The sequence below is a fragment of the Rattus norvegicus genome, chromosome 1 (genome assembly GCF_036323735.1).
Source record: "Rattus norvegicus strain BN/NHsdMcwi chromosome 1, GRCr8, whole genome shotgun sequence".
Lineage (NCBI taxonomy): Eukaryota > Metazoa > Chordata > Mammalia > Rodentia > Muridae > Rattus > Rattus norvegicus.
The window spans coordinates 119,281,285-119,298,086 of record NC_086019.1 but is presented as its reverse complement, the minus strand read 5'-3'; the positions used below and the strand labels follow the sequence as shown (position 1 = coordinate 119,298,086).

At 34.8% G+C, this 16,802-nt stretch overlaps 1 protein-coding gene across 14 annotated transcripts in view; it reads right to left on the bottom strand.

Annotated features, from left to right (window-relative positions):
- Positions 1–989: 989 nt before the first annotated feature.
- Positions 990–16,802, bottom strand: part of Ube3a (ubiquitin protein ligase E3A) — a 92,854-nt gene continuing 77,041 nt past the window's right edge. For 10 of the 14 annotated variants that reach the window (XM_008759400.4, XM_008759401.4, XM_006229310.5 and 7 more), the window contains 2 exons: positions 8,884–9,027; positions 1,054–7,873 (listed from right to left, as the gene is read on the bottom strand). In XM_008759400.4, coding sequence (XP_008757622.1) covers positions 7,753–7,873; positions 8,884–9,027 — 265 coding nt within the window. In that variant the 3' untranslated portion in view covers positions 1,054–7,752. 14 annotated transcript variants of the gene reach the window in all.

The following is a 16,802-nucleotide window of genomic DNA, read 5'->3' as shown; positions in this document are numbered from 1 at the left end:
CCTGGGTTCGGTCCCCAGCTCTGAAAAAAGAACCAAAAAAAAAAAAAAAAAATCTTTACTACAGAAATCTTTCATCATAGAATTATGTCACAGATATTATTATTCCTTATTTCTTAACTCCTTTGCATAGGTCTGCTTTGTTGAATTATGCAGATTTGAAGTGAGTGAAGTACTGGTGGGGTACTGAACATGTCTTTTATTTTAAACACAGTCTTTAGGTCTAGTGATGAAACCTCAAGCTTTGAGATGTTTCTGTTCATATTCAGGAAACTGTTTTGTTTTTTTGTTTTGTTTTTTTTTTTTTAAGTTTTACAAGTACTAAACAGCACAAATAGTCCATAGCAGCGAAACATTAAAATTACCAATTCTTAATTGAAGACAAAAGTCTTCCTCCTGCTCAGGCCCTCCTATAGCAACTCAAAACACCCTCCCTACCTATTTTAACAGGTACTTAGGGAACTTCTACACTTCAGGAAATATTGTCTTACTCATCGAGTTGTTAGAATTATGACAAGCAGTAGTGGGAAATGGTATATTAATAGCTTTATTTCAAGAATTTACCTTATGGGCAAACTCAACTTGCTTGGCTGTTAGTTTCCAATGCTTCCAATACCATGAAAGCATGTTTAATGGATGACACTCAGCTTCCAAGTACATGGTTTACTAAGGAAGAAAGCAGTTGATGGCTAGTTTCTTATAATAGTGATATATGTATGGCTCATGAAAAACACCCACCTGAACCCAAGACTGGTGTTAACTTCACTTTATTCAGCTGTCAAATGGCACTTTAGGCATGTCTTACCTTGGAATCCTTTCAAGAGTCAATTAACTCTCCCACATCATCCAGAATCTAAAGACCACAGAGTAACTTTCAAAATATATAATTTTTAACCTCACTGGATTTAAGAACAGTTGGAAAGCTCCAGGTATATTTTGAGACTAGTGTCAGTATTACCCTGATAGCAACCAGACAAAGATAACAAGAAAACTACAGGCCAGAAACTTTTATGAATATAGGTGCAAAGATGCTAAACAAAATACTAGCAAACCAAATCCAGCAGCATAGAAAATGGTTTATGTAGCATAGACAAGTGGGGTTATTCCAGGAATGCAAGGTTCGTTCAATACAAAAATTCCATCAATGTAATACAACATATCAATAAAGGACAAAAACTACATGACAACCTTTTTAGATACAGAAGCATTTGACAAAATTCAATACCCTTTTTTGATTAAAAAAAAAAAAAGACTCAGTAAGGTAGGAATAGATGGAATATTTCTCAACTTGCAGTATCTATGAAAATCCCACAGCTAACAACATATTTAATGGTGAAAGGCCTAAAGCTTTCCCACTACAATCAGAAACAAGAAAAAGTTGTACACTCTTGCCACTTCTATTTACTTCTATATACTGGATGTGCTAGCCAGGGCACTTAGGCAGGGAAATCAAATAAAAATAATTCAGATTGGAGAGGAAACAAAAGTATTTATATTCACAGATGCACAATCTTATATAAAAAATTTTAAAAACAAAATCAGTTCAGAATAGCTATGGTATGTAAGGTTAATACACGAATATCAATTCTTTCTAGATGTACAATGAGTAATCCAAACAAATATTTTTTTTAAAAAAAAGTTGTTTTATAATAGCATCAAGTGAAAAACATTTAACCCAAAAAAGCCAAGATGTATACACTGAAATCTATAAGAACAACATTAAAGGAAATTACAAACCTAAATAAATGGAAAGACACTCCATGTTTATGGATTAGAAAATTTAATACTGTTAAAATACCACCATACTTCAATCTGATGTATTGATTCAACACAAATACTATCAAAATCACAGATGCTTTTTATGTAGAAATTAAATAAATCCTAAAATCCAAGTGGACTGCAAGGGACTCAGAATAGGTAAAATGATCTTGATGTAGAACAAAGCTAGAGACCTAATATATCCTAAATTCAAAGCTTACTATATAGCTACAGTAATTAAGACAGTATGGTACTGGCACAAGAAGAGAGACACACAGGACAATGGAATAAAGTTGAAGAGTCCAAAACTAGCCATATTTATATTAGTCACTTTTATATGTGTTTCTGACAAGGATACCAAGCCCATTTATAAAGAAATTATTATTAGTATTTTTAACAATTAGGTATTGTTCTACTAGATATCCACATATTAAAGAATGAAACTGGACCCCTACAATGCACCACATGCAAAAATGGATCAAAGACAGAAATTTACGAACTAAAACCATAAGATGCTTAAGACATAAGAGAAATGAAAACATGTACACAAAGTGTTCATAGTTGTAGTATTCATAGTATGCAAAGCAGAAAGAACACAAGTATCCACAACCAAAAGAACAAGCAAAAAAAGATACAGTATATCAATATGACAATATTCAGCCACAAAAGAAACAGTACCAGTACATGCTACAACACAGATGTAGTTTGAACTCATTACTTTGGGGAAGGTGGCAAAACAGACAAAAAGGCCACATATTGTATGGCTCCATTAACATGAGATGTCCAAAATAGGCAAATTCATAAGCATACGAAGATGAGTAGTTGCCAGGGGTTGAGGGTTAAGAACAGGCAGTCACTCTTCATGGATACAGAAAACTTTTTACAGCGATGAAAATGCTCTGGAATTATATAAAGACAATTTCACAAATCTGTGAATATACTGTAACCACAAACTTTACACTTTAAAATGGTAAATTTTATACTATGTGGATTTTATCTCAAAGATGTGGGAAAACACAATTCTTCGACTTGGATGATATAAGGGCAACTATTCCAAAATAAGTCTTTATTACAGGCATTTTCTCTCTCTCTCTCTCTCTCTCTCTCTCTCTCTCTCTCTCTCTCTCTCTCTCTCTCTCTCTCTCTCTCAAGTTAACAAGCAAATGCTGGGAGAACTGCTCTCAGGATGTTTTCCAAGATGTTAGTTACCACCTGCAAGGTAATTCTACTGAAGCCACATAACCAGAGATAAGGTAGGAGTGGGAATAATCCAAGTCAAGGGAATTGCAGGGCCAATACTAAGATTCAGAGTCATTTGACTGAAGGCTACAACCTCAACCAATGTGTACTGTATTCCAGCTACCTTCCCTATCATTTTTTCTATGTGTAATTGGGTAATCGAAAATCAGGATAATGATCCCAGGTTCCATGCATGTCAGCTTAAGCATCTTAATTTGTTGTTTAATTTAGTTCTTTGATTTTGCAAAAGAAAGATGACAAATTTTAGATGGTCATGTGGACCCACCCTCTTAGCATTTGTCATCCCTTTTCTTGTCTGTATGACTTTTGGTAAGGTTTATAACCTCTCAAGTCACAGTGACTCATCTATTTTGTGAAAATGAAGGATCATGAGCACAAGCATTTGGCAGTCACTGAAAGTTCTTGTCAGAATTTACAGGACTTTGTACTTTACTGTTCAAGAAAATGTTAAATATGACTCACATATTTACAGAGAACAGAGTCTAGATGATTCCTCCATGAGAATTTGAGGGGCTAGTTAGCAACAGCAGAAAGACTTAAGGTATCAGTTGCCGTGTCTGCTGGGATAAAAGAGAGTGTGAGTGACATAAGGAAGGTGGTCTAGATTGCCAGAGTACACCAGAAGTCAAGATGTAGAGTTAAAAAACTGTCTTGCTTTCAATGATCTCATCTTTTCCAACTCACTGACTCCTTTTTCCAGGAGCTGATACCGTGATTCCAGAAAATCTATTCAAGAAACATGTGTATATTTCTTGATTAATGAGTATCTGCCTACTACCTAAGAGACACAGGGATCAGTACAAGGTAATTTCCACTATGAATTTACTCAGATTCCATAAAAGAAGATGCTTTAAGCAAAACAATAATGGGACAATATCAAAGCTAAAACACACAGAAAAAAAGGAAGGACACACACTTCTGAAGGCCTCCTCAACTGTTCCATAAATGTGATTCACTAGGGATATGCAGGCTGCTATTACACTAAGGAGAGAAGTCTTTTTGAGCATGGTACTTTCAAAAGTCCAACTGAAAGAATATGTGTGTTGTATAAAGAAAATCTAAGTAAAGGAATTTTGAGTAGGGATGTAAAGGGATGCTGGTGAACAGGAGGCACTAGGAAAGTATGCTGAAATCCATCTGTACAATTTATTTGAAGGAAAAGTACCCATACATACCAGAAAACAAAAATGAAAAGAATTAGTAGTAGTAGTTCAGTTAGGAAAATAACCTGAGTAAATCAAAGGATTTGGCCCTGAAATAAAGTAAAATTAAATAGGTTTGAGAGAAAATAACTGACAACCTATATATGCATAAACTGTGAGAGGGTAGGGAACAGCAAAAGACATGGTACATGTAGAAAGGTCAGAGGACAACTTTGTGGAGTTCTTTCCTTCTATGTTTATGTAGGGTCTTGGCAGAGTATTCAGGTCAAGTTTTGTATAGTGATCACCTTTACCCACTAAGCCACCTCACCAGGCCTCAAAATTGACAGTTTTAAAGGTAGTAACAAAAAATGGCTAGGAGATACAAGATTAAGAATTTTGTTTTTATAGGTACTGTTTTGTACTATACTTACTTTGAGGTACCAGGATGATGTACTAGAAATGCGGGTCTGATTTGATATGAGATATGAGACCCACAAGATATGAAACGAGAGAAAAATCTTTGGGAATTACTGAGGTTGAACAGAAAGTTCAGAGGAATTAATTCTAAGTATAATCAGCAGAATATCCACACAAGGAGTCTATGAGTTGGGATGGAAAAGTGAGCCTTTCAGGAAGCTTTACCTCAACCTATCAAGGGTTAAAAACAAGAGTTCTTTATTCTGGCAAATGGAAACTATTAGTATCATTCCAAGTATATTTTCAGTGAAATATCCCTGGATTAGCAGCCTTTACATAGTGAAATGCAGTACATACATACACCCAAACCTTCTTGTAACTGTTATTAAAGTCAATTTTCTGATTTGAAAGGGGAAGAGAAAAAAAAAGGCCTTTGTCTGTATTGTGTAAATATTTTCCCCACCAAACACCAGGGATTGTTTTACACTCTGACATTGAGTAAGAGAAGAAAAGATAAGAAAATGGAAGTTACTATCATCATCATCATCATCATCATCATCATCATCATCAATTATTTAATTCTGGGGGGCCTGGGAAGGGTAGAAAGGATAAAAATAAGTCTTGGGATAAGAAGTTAAAGGATGAACATCAGAAAGAGTAGCCTCAGTAAAACACTTCTTTTTCTAGGTTATATGGATTCTTGAGAAAATAATTCTTTAAGAGGTTGATTTCAGCATAGCCACCTTATGGAAACAGGGAGTGATGCTGCCCAGTGATGCATGTGCCACATGTCAATATGAACCGGTTCTCTGAACCCTCATTTATAGGTTTCTTTTGATATATACGTTCCTACACAGGGATGTACTTCCAAATAAAGGTAAGGTTATTACAAATGAATTTGATCACACAATTAACTTATAGACCACAATATGTACAGACACTCAATTTGTTTGCTGCAGCTGCCAAGTCTCCAGAAAAATTTTGCTCCAGACTGTGCTTTTATGCTGTAATTTTGAAATGTTCTACTATAGCAAGAGGTATTTTTTTAACTCGGAAATATTGTTCCATGACAATCTAGAAAAGCAATGATGAAAAGGCAGCCATAATAATGTGGCAACATGCCAAGAAAAACTGACTAGGAAGCAAGTGAGAATGTATTTTTACCTCTGAAAACATTTTAGGTTTATTTGTTTTCACTTTCTTTTAAATATACTGATGTTACTTCTGTTTGATAATCTATATTACCATTTCAAAACTTTCACACAGATATAGTATCACAACTACTTCAATACTGTAGTGATAATAAACTTGAGAACTGAAGAACACAAATCTCTTCATGAATTTATTTTATAAAATATACCCACTTAATTTGTCTTCTTATCACTTTCATAATACATAAGAAGCACAGTGGACTAGATGCCCATTATGATGACTATAGTCACATTTAGGGGGTCCTATAATCAAGGTAGCATACATACCACAACAGTGTTCTAAAGGCTAGCTCAGAAAAAAAAGGAAAAACCTCACATTACCTTATCACAATATGGAACGCACTGTGTTCTTTTTTCCCATTAAAGTATTTAAGCCACTGTTTCATTTAGCATTACAGTAAATAATAGCTCTGCCTCAACTACTACAAGAAGGAAAATAATCCTAAAAGACATCCTTTTCCCCTTCCAATGATTTGAAAGCTACAATTAATTATTCCCTGCCAATTTAAAACATCAGGTTGATTTGTACTAGTTGTGAAAACAATCAAGGCACAAGCTCAACAGGATATCTGTAGCTTGTAGTAAAATGATATACCAGTATGTCTCTCCTTAGTTAAAAATACATAATTCTTTTATTTTGTTATGCAACAAAAGAAATTAACATCACAAACATAAAAGACTAGGGATGGGAAACTACATTAAATGTCCAGCAATCTAAGCCTATTTGTATTTTATATATAGGACATGAATTCTTTAACACTTTTGAAGTAAATTTTAATTTGGAGGATATACAATTTAATTCTCAGGAGTACTAGTTCCATTCATTTCCAGGCCTGTTTACTGTGTAAATAAATAACACAAGGCACAGTAGCTGGACTTTCTATTATGCTGCAACACTGATCGAGTGCCTTGAAAAATAGTTGATTAAACAAGATGATGGCAAGAGAAGGGGAGACTTTGGATTGTCTATTTAAAATCTCGGGAATAATAAAGATTCATTTTAAGTGCACTTTTACATGCTTATTTATACAACAAACTTTCTAATTTTGTTGCAATAGGCTTGACTATCCTATCATTTGGCCAGATGCACTTTCCCCAGTAAACTTAAACAACAAAAACAACAACAACAACAACAACAACAACAACAACAATAAAAAAGATCCCTGTCCTTTCATATACTAAAAGGATTGGCTACTGAAACAGTTCATTGCAAGACACATGAAGACAACGTACTGTGGCATGAGTTGTTTTAATTTGTTGTGCTGTTACTAAAGTTCTGAGGGCTGTGGTTCAAACATTCCAAATTCTCCCTTCCATCTTTATTGATTCTCAAAATTTTGTACAGAAAACTCCTTGGGGGCTAGAACAGCAGTACTTGCACCACACTGTTTCCTTAACTTCAAGTTTCAAAAGCAAATGGTTAAAAAAAAGTTCCTGATTTGACTTAGATACAGGGACAAAAAAAAAAAAAAAAAAAAAAAAAAAAAAAAAAAAAAAAAAAAACAAACAAACAAACAAAAAAAAAACCCACATACTTGAAGATTACATGGTCTACAAATGGTGGCAATGTTTTCCTTGCGAGAATAGTTTCGTTGGTATATATATTTTAAATACTCAAAAAGGCTCAACCTCAAGCAGTAATAAACACAAGCAAAAGTGATTTAACCCTTAAAATAAATATTCAGAAAAACCTCTCTGTACATACAAGTGAAAGAATATGTAACACTTTCACGCAAAAAAATAATTATAATAATAATAAAGGATTTGTTCATATATGCAGCTGAAATCTGCTGTTCCAGCCCACAATGTCCCCAATGAAGAAGGGAGGCACAGACATAGATGAGTACTGTGGTTCACTATCTTACAGCCTTTTTGAACTGGGACACTATTACCATCAAATTATCCCTCTTATATTTATTAAGTTTTTTGACTTTTTTCTTTTTTTCTTTTTGTTTTTGTTTTGTTTACAGCATGCCAAATCCTTTGGCATATGTGATGGCCTTCAGCAATCTCTCTTTAAGTTTTTCTTTGCTTGAATATTCCGGAAGTAAAAGGACATTAAAGCAAGTATGAGATGTAGGTAACCTAAATAGAGAGAAAGGGAAAAAACAGGAAAAAAAATCATAAATCACTAGAAATATGCTCAGTGTTAAATGCTCCTATTAGATGCGTATCTTGTTAGGATGGTTTGTAATGAGAAACTACAGATTAAATAAATCATAAACATTGTGCTGTCCAGCTACAAAGATCAGTTGGATCTTTATCCTATTAAATTATGCAAATATTAAAGTGGTGCTGATGATAATAACATTTTATATCTACTGAGTTTCTACTCTATGTTGTCTATTGTTTCAGACACTTTACTACTGAAGTTCATTTAAATCTTCACACAACAAACATACTGTTACTAAACCCACTTAAAAGCGGAAATCACTAAACAACTTACTCTAAAGTTTAAAGAATATTCAAACCTAGATTTTAAATATTTCAAAGGTTAAGCATGTTTATATAGATTACAAATACTGCTGGCAAAATGACAATGATAATGATTTAATATAAACCAATTAAAATTAGAGCCACGATGTATAAAATAATGTAGAACTAACAGTAATGAAAATATATCTGTCCATGTATACCAAAGTCAACATACTAAGTAGGACATATTGTTCAGTCCCAACATAAAATAGTGAAGTATTTAATGGAGAAAGAAAACAATCAAAAGTCAAAATGAATTAACTCTAGAGTAACAATCTAGTATAATCTAAAGGAACAGACAATCCTCTAAATTTTAGTGTAGCCATTCAAGGTAGGCTGTTCTATAAGGCTTTCTTAATAAACAATGAAACAAGGGGAAATAAAAACATAACAACTTGATAAAGTATGTACTCCTGTAATCTCCATAATAAATTTTTAAGTTCGATAATCTTTAAAAATTACCTCAAATTGTGAAGGCAAAATATTCATTCTACTAATGTTTGCTGACTTCAATATTTCTATATAACATCAGATAAGTATATAGAGACTAAATGTTGCCTCTGCTTGCAAGTATGGAATATGGTGAAAAGGTTTACAGTGGGTACAGAGTTTGATATTACCTTTCTGTGTCTGGGCCATTTTTGGCTATAATCATCTTCAATTTTCCGAGTCCTCCAACAGGTGCTCTGTCTGTGCCTGTTGTAAACTGCAGGAAAAGTCTTTTCTGTTCATCTGTAAACGAATGAACAATTTCCCAGAACTCCCTAATGAAAAATGATACAATACTGGATTTAATTTAACATTCACTACAAACAAGCTCATTGCACTACAACATCATTCAGGCCAAAGTTAATAGGGAATATTAAAAATGCCAATCTTCTCTAAATTATATTTTATTTACCATTCTTCCACTAATTCATTCATTAGTCAACTTATGAAAGAGGACTGATAAAAGATTTTGAAAAAAATGTAAACAAATATTCCATTATTATACTTAGTATGTAAGTTTTCATCAGCCAGACTTTATATCTTGTAAGAACTATATATAGGATGACTATTAATATAACACTTTGCTCAAAAACTTCACATAAAAAGTATTTTTGTATTCCTATTGCTAACTGTGATTTTTTTAAAGTTTACTTTATTGTAAAAAGTACATGCATTTAGAAATCACAGAAGAAATCACTGAATGCTCAATATCCTACTCATATTTCTAAAACTTCAATCTAAAATCTATCAAGATCTTCAACAAAAGCATGAGTATAATAAATCTGTAATATATGCTGAGAATAATTCTGAAAAATCAAGTAATAAATCCCAAAAGTTAAAGGAAAGAAATCATACACAAAATAAGCACAGTTAGGGATCAAAATAGGACAAAAAATTGTAGATACTGAAAGTTCTAAAGACAGAAGTGACAAATTTTTTGAAAAAGGATAGATATGCGTGGTGAGGGACTTTAATTTTAAAAGAAAGTACATGAAAAACTGGAAGGCACTGAATCACATAAAGCAGAACCAAGTCTTAAAGAAAGAGCAGTTTAAACACCACTTTAAACACTCTACTACGCTTTGCTAGCCTGTGATATTTACTAACAGCAGGTCCATGGGAGAAAATATATAAAAAAGTAGTTGATAAAAAATTTAACTCCAAAAATTCAACACCCCTTCATGACAAAAGTCCTGGAAAGAATAGGAATTCAAGGCCCATACCTAAACATAGTAAAAGCCATATACAGCAAACCAGTTGCTAACATTAAACTAAATGGAGAGAAACTTGAAGCAATCCCACTAAAATCAGGGACTAGACAAGGCTTCCCACTCTCTCCCTACTTATTCAATATACTTCTTGAAGTTCTAGCCAGAGCAATCAGACAACAAAAGGAGGTCAAGGGGATAGAAATTGGAAAAGAAGAAGTCAAAATATCACTATTTGCAGATGATATGATAGTATATTTAAGTGATCCCAAAACTTCCACCAGAGAACTACTAAAGCTGATAAAAAACTTCAGAAAGTGGCTGGGTATACAATTAACTCAAATAAATCAGTAGCCTTCCTCTACACAAAAGAGAAACAAGCCGAGAAAAAATTAGGGAAACGACACCCTTCATAATAGATCCAAATAATATAAAGTACCTCGGTGTGACTTTAACCAAGCAAGTAAAAGATCTGTACAATAAGAATTTCAAGACTCTGAAGAAAGAAATTGAAGAAGACCTCAGAAGATGGAAAGATCTCCGAAGCTCATGGATTGGCAGGATTAATATAGTAAAAATGGCCATTCTACCAAAAGCGTTCTACAGATTCAATTCAATCCCCATCAAAATACCAATCCAATTCTTCAAAGAGTTAGACAGAACAATTTGCAAATTCATCTGGAATAACAAAAAACCCAGGATAGCTAAAACTATCCTCAACAATAAAAGGACTTCAGGGGGAATCACTATCCCTGAACTCAAGCAGTATTACAGAGCAATGGTGATAAAAACTGCATGGTATTGGTACAGAGACAGACAGATAGACCAATGGAATAGAATTGAAGACCCAGAAATGAACCCACACACCTATGGGCACTTGATTTTTGACAAAGGAGCCAAAACCATCAAATGGAAAATGAATAGCATTTTCAGCAAATGGTGCTGGTTCAACTGGAGGTCAACATGTAAAAGAATGCACATCGATCCATGCTTATCACCCTGTACAAAGCTTAAGTCCAAGTGGATAAAGGACCTACACATCAAACCAGATACACTCAAACTAATAGAAGAAAAACTAGGGAAGCATCTGGAACACATGGGCACTGGAAAAAATTTCCTGAACAAAACACCAATGGCTTATGCTCTAAGATCAAGAATCGACAAATGGGATCTCATAAAACTGCAAAGCTTCTGTAAGGCAAAGGACACTGTGGTTAGGACAAAACGGCAACCAACAGATTGGGAAAAGATCTTTACCAATCCTACAACAGATAGAGGCCTTATATCCAAAATACACAAAGAACTCAAGTAGTTAGACCGCAGGGAGACAAATACCCCTAATGAAAAATGGGGTTCAGAGCTAAACAAAGAATTCACAGCTGAGGAATGTCGAATGGCTGAGAAACACCTAAAGAAATGTTCAACATCTTTAGTCATAAGGGAAATGCAAATCAAAACTACCCTGAGATTTCACCTCACACCAGTGAGAATGGCTAAGATCAAAAACTCAGGTGACAGCAGATGCTGGCGAGGATGTGGAGAAAGAGGAACACTCCTCCATTGTTGGTGGGATTGCAGACTGGTAAAACCATTCTGGAAATCAGTCTGGAGGTTCCTCAGAAAATTGGACATTGAACTGACTGAGGATCCAGCTATACCTCTCTTGGGCATATACCCAAAAGATGCCCCAACATATAAAAAAGACACGTGCTCCACTATGTTCATAGCAGCCTTATTTATAATAGCCAGAAGCTGGAAAGAACCCAGATGCCCTTCAACAGAGGAATGGATACAGAAAATGTGGTACATCTACACAATGGAATATTACTCAGCTATCAAAAACAATGGCTTTATGAAATTCGTAGGCAAATGGTTGGAACTGGAAAATATCATCCTGAGTGAGGTAACCCAATCACAGAAAGACACACATGGTATGCACTCATTGATAAGTGGCTATTAGCCCAAATGCTTGAATTACCCTAGATGCCTAGAACAAATGAAACTCAAGACTGATGATCAAAATGTGAATGCTTCACTCCTTCTTTAAAAGGGGAACAAGAATACCCTTGGCAGGGAAGAGAGAGGCAAAGATTAAAACAGAGACTGAAGGAACACCCATTCAGAGCCTGCCCCACATGTGGCCCATGCATATACAGCCATCCAATTAGACAAGATGGATGAAGCAAAGAAGTGCAGGCCGACAGGAGCAGGATGTAGATCTCTCCTGAGAGACACAGCCAGAATACAGCAAATACAGAGGCAAATGCCAGCAGCAAACCACTGAACTGAGAATAGGACCCCCGTTGAAGGAATCAGAGAAAGAACTGGAAGAGCTTAAAGGAGCTCGAGACCCCTTATGAACAACAATGCCAAGCAACCAGAGCTTCCAGGGACTAAGCCACTACCTAAAGACTATACATGGACTGACCCTGGACTCTGACCTCATAGGTAGCAATGAATATTCTAGTAAGATCACCAGTGGAAGGGGAAGCCCTTGGTCCTGCTAAGACTGAACCCCTAGTGAAGGTGATTGTTGGGGGGAGGGCGGCAATGGGGGGAAGATGGGGAGGGGAACACCCATAATGAAGGGGAGGGGGAGGGATTAGGGGGATGTTTGCCTGGAAACCCGGAAAGGGAATAACACTCGAAATGTAAATAAGAAATACTCAAGTTAATAAAAAAAATAATAAAAAGAAATTTAAGTCCAAATATTACGAAGAGTCCTGCAAATGAGAAGCAAGGCTTTTGGCATATGAAATTTTGTAAAAAAGATTGAGTCGTGAATAACTTAAACTCTAACATGGAAAGTTTAACGATGGCATCATGAATCAGAAATAAAGAGATTAATAAATTCCAACAGAAATAGTAACACTTGCAAATTTTGAAGCAAATAGATAGCAATTTTAGAAATAAAAGATGATTCATAGATGAAGTAAGCAAAGAAGAAAGTCTTGTCAGTTTTATTTGACAAACATCCAAAATTTCCATTGACAACAGTCTAGAAATTTTTAAAAAGCAAGAAATGGGGAAGGGAATGAGAAGGGGAAAGGAGCTAAAACAAAATAATCGAAACTCAAGAAATGCTTATCAAAGTAAAATAATGGGAACAAATTGTTAAGTAAACTGATAAAACCTTTTTTTTAACCTTTCACTTGGTTAAAAAAAAAAAAAGTCCAAATTAGTAAAGATAAAGGACAATGGTGTAGAGAAAATACTGAAAATTTATCACAAAGTGCAATATCTCTAATGTATAAGAAAAGGCAAAGGGAAAGGAAATCTAAAAAGATTTCCTATAATTTAGCACTTATAAGGTTGAGGCAAAAGGTAGGCAAGTTCTAGGCTAGACTATGCTACAAGGCAAGATCTTGTGCAAAAGACAGGTGTGAGGTGGATCGATAATTGAATAATAAAATGAGTAAAAGACGGTATTCAAAATACAATTAGATGGTACAATGACCTTGAAGATAGAAAACTATACTGCAATATTATGTGACAGCTGTAGCCAAGCAAAAAAGTTACAAAGTAACCTCTACGTTAATATTTTGATGATATACCTAAAAGATTCTTTCTAGGTTTGTTCCTTGACAAGGTCTACCAGTCATAACATTCAATAGTAAATCTTATTCCTAAATGCAATTTTCTAATAATTTCTTGTAACAATGTTTTATTGTAGAGTAGGAGATAGTAATGTTCAAAATAAGGCAAATTTCAAATTTTACTGAAGTCGTGTATCATTTTAAAAATACACCGAGGCCAAGTAGTACGTCTACTATTCACAGTTCTAATGGTAAAAAACATTTACTATATTAAAAATAAATTCATGAGTTCATAATACTTGAAGACAAAAACTTACCTAATATTATTAAAAATATCACATTAACTCTTCATTCTATCAAACAAATACTTTGACTTTGCCTTTTCAATAGATTCATTTAAAGTAACAATATAATACTTGCTGATAAGAAAAAGATAGGAAAATAAGAGAATGACATATGTAGGATGATCATATAAAAGAAAATTATTTCCTTAAATGACCACTTTTACAATCACAGGTGAAATGATGGATAGAGTAAAGACAGACATAAAAGACATACAAGGCAAAGGACTATCGATAACAACAATTTTGTTATTACTTCACAATCTCTGTTAACAGAGCAAAATTAGATAGGAAAATTAGAGACCAACATTAATGTTTGAGATTATCTAAGACTTCTGTAAATACGACAGAATCATTTCACTTTTTAAAAAAAACATGAAGAGGGAGTTAGAGGAGCATAAATCAGCAAGAGATACCACTCTGGTTCCTGCCCCAACTTCCCTCAATGATAAAAGTGTACAAAGCCTCATCATAGAGAATATAATATTTCAAAAACGAAATATGTCTAAGAACAAAAACGTTCAGTCTTGAGGGTGACAAGGAGGTTTAAAAGTAAATTTGCTAAAATGAAGAAAGAAAACCAGAAATAACTCAAATGAATCGAGGAGGAATGACCATGTAAGCAGGGAGTTGGAGTGGAAGTGGGTGCATCCTCATAGAAGCACATGGAGGGGAGAAGGGGTATGGGAAAGGGGGAAAAGGAGATAACATTTGAAATGTAAATACATAAAATATCCAAGGAAAGTAAAATTAACACAACTAGAAGGCACATAATAAAAAAATAGAACAGCACAGGTTTCTCAGAAGTATAATCATACATATATTCATAAACATTTACTGAAATGTTAATTCATGAAGAAAGTTAAATTTCTTCACAATATATATTGCTATTTTCTTAGATGAAAATAATTGAATGAGGCATAAAGAAAGCTCTGGATGTGACATTCAATTCAATGGTGTTTGATAATCAAGAATTCTGAAGACAGCTTAGAGCTTTATTGCTGATTTATCTCTCTTTCCATAAATAGTTCTAATATGAAACGAGAAATTCTAGTGAAGAAGGCATAGAAATATGAATGTGTGATACTGAATTTCATCAATAAAATTGATATACATTGTCCCCTCAAAGAAAAGAAAGAAAGAAAGAGAGAGAGAGAGAGAGAGAGAGAGGGAGAGAGAGAGAGAGAGAGAGAGAGAGAGAGGGAGAGAGAGAGAGAAAATTAAGAAAATTAAGAATATAATAGGTGGAAGCTTGCAGCCAATCACTGGACTGAGAACAGGGTTCCCAATTCAGGAGCTAGGGAAAGGACTGAAGGGGTTTGCAGCCACATAGGAAGAAGAGTATCAACGAACCAGAAACCCTCTCAACCAACCAGAAACCCCAGGGCTCCCAGGGACTGAACCACCAACAAAAGAGGACACATGGAGTGATTGATGGCTCCAGCTGCTTATGTAGCAGAGGATGGCCTTGTCAGGCATCAATGGGAGGAGAGGCCCTTGGTCCTGTGAAGGTTCGATGCCCCAGTGTAGGAGAATGTTGGGGTCGGGTGGGAATGCGGGTACACCCTCATAGAAGAAGGGGGAGGGGGTGAGATGAGGCCTTATGGACAGGAAACCAGGAAATGGGATAACATTTGAAATGTGTGTACATATATATATATATATATATATATATATATATATATATATATATATATTTCTGAAGATCTAGAGAAAGAACTTGAAGAACCACTGCAATAAAGGGCAGAAAATGGGAAGACTCAGGTGAAGAAGAAATGTGGCATTTAAAGAATAGTGTACTTGAAACTACATTTCTTTAAAAAGCTAGGACAAACATTGTATATGAGGAAAAGAACATTGATATGCACACACAAACACACAAAAACAAAAACAAAAACACAGTCCTAGAAAACTCAAAACTAAGTTTTGCCAAGACATAAAGGCAAAAGGAGAAAAGAAGAGGGAGAGGGGGAAGGGGTAAGAAGGAGGAGAGAGGGAGAGGGAGAAGAGGGAGAGAGAAGGAGAAGGAGAGAGAGGAGGAGGAGAGGGAGAGGGAGAAGAGGGAGAAGAGGGAGAGAAAAAGAGGGAGAGGGGAGAGGAAGGAGAGGGAGAGGGAGAGGAAGAAGAGGGAGAGAGAAGGAGAAGAAGGAGAGAGAGGAAGAGGGGAGGGAGAGGAGGGAGAGGGAGAAGAGGGAGAAGAGGGAGAGAGGGAGACCAGAGGAAGAAAAGAAAGATCTGTTGAAGAAATAGGTATATTAGGTGATTCCACAAGTGTTTAAAATAATTTTTGTATACCAGTGCAACTGGAAATTAATTTGAAGAAACATCAAAGCCAAAAGGTGATTAACAGAGAAAGAACAGGAATACAAACTAGAAAGAGAAAAACAAGCAACAAATTGAAGAACTAAGACAAAAAATATGAAGTGATAGAAAGTTAAAATCTTTGAATTGAGTAGAGAATATGAAGAATTAATCACATTGGTGGTTCTATTAACACTAATAATTTAAAAGCCAAATTTGAAAAAAAAAACAAAAAAAAACAAAAAAATTAGCAATTCTCTGAAAAAGAAATAGAGAAAAGAACAAGCAAAAAGGACAGCTAATAGACCTTGAAATCAAAGAAAAGCCAAAAACTTTCATAAAGCAATGGATACAGAGCATGCAAAAAATAAAAAAAAAATTCCATTGACTGATAAGGTGAACATGAAAACCATATTTGAGCAAATAGCTAAAAGGGGGTGGGACACAAAGAACTGACGAACAAGAGTTATTTCCAATGAACTTAACATGAACTGAAAAAGAATTGAAGTAACACTACAAAAGGAAGATGAAGAGAAAGGGCAGTAGCATTATGAATTACACCCCTATGAAAGGTGAAGAGCAAACAAAATCAGGAGCTAAGTGGTTCAACAAGCCATTATAAAAACACCCATCAACTTCACGTGTCCCACTTAGATTTTAAGTA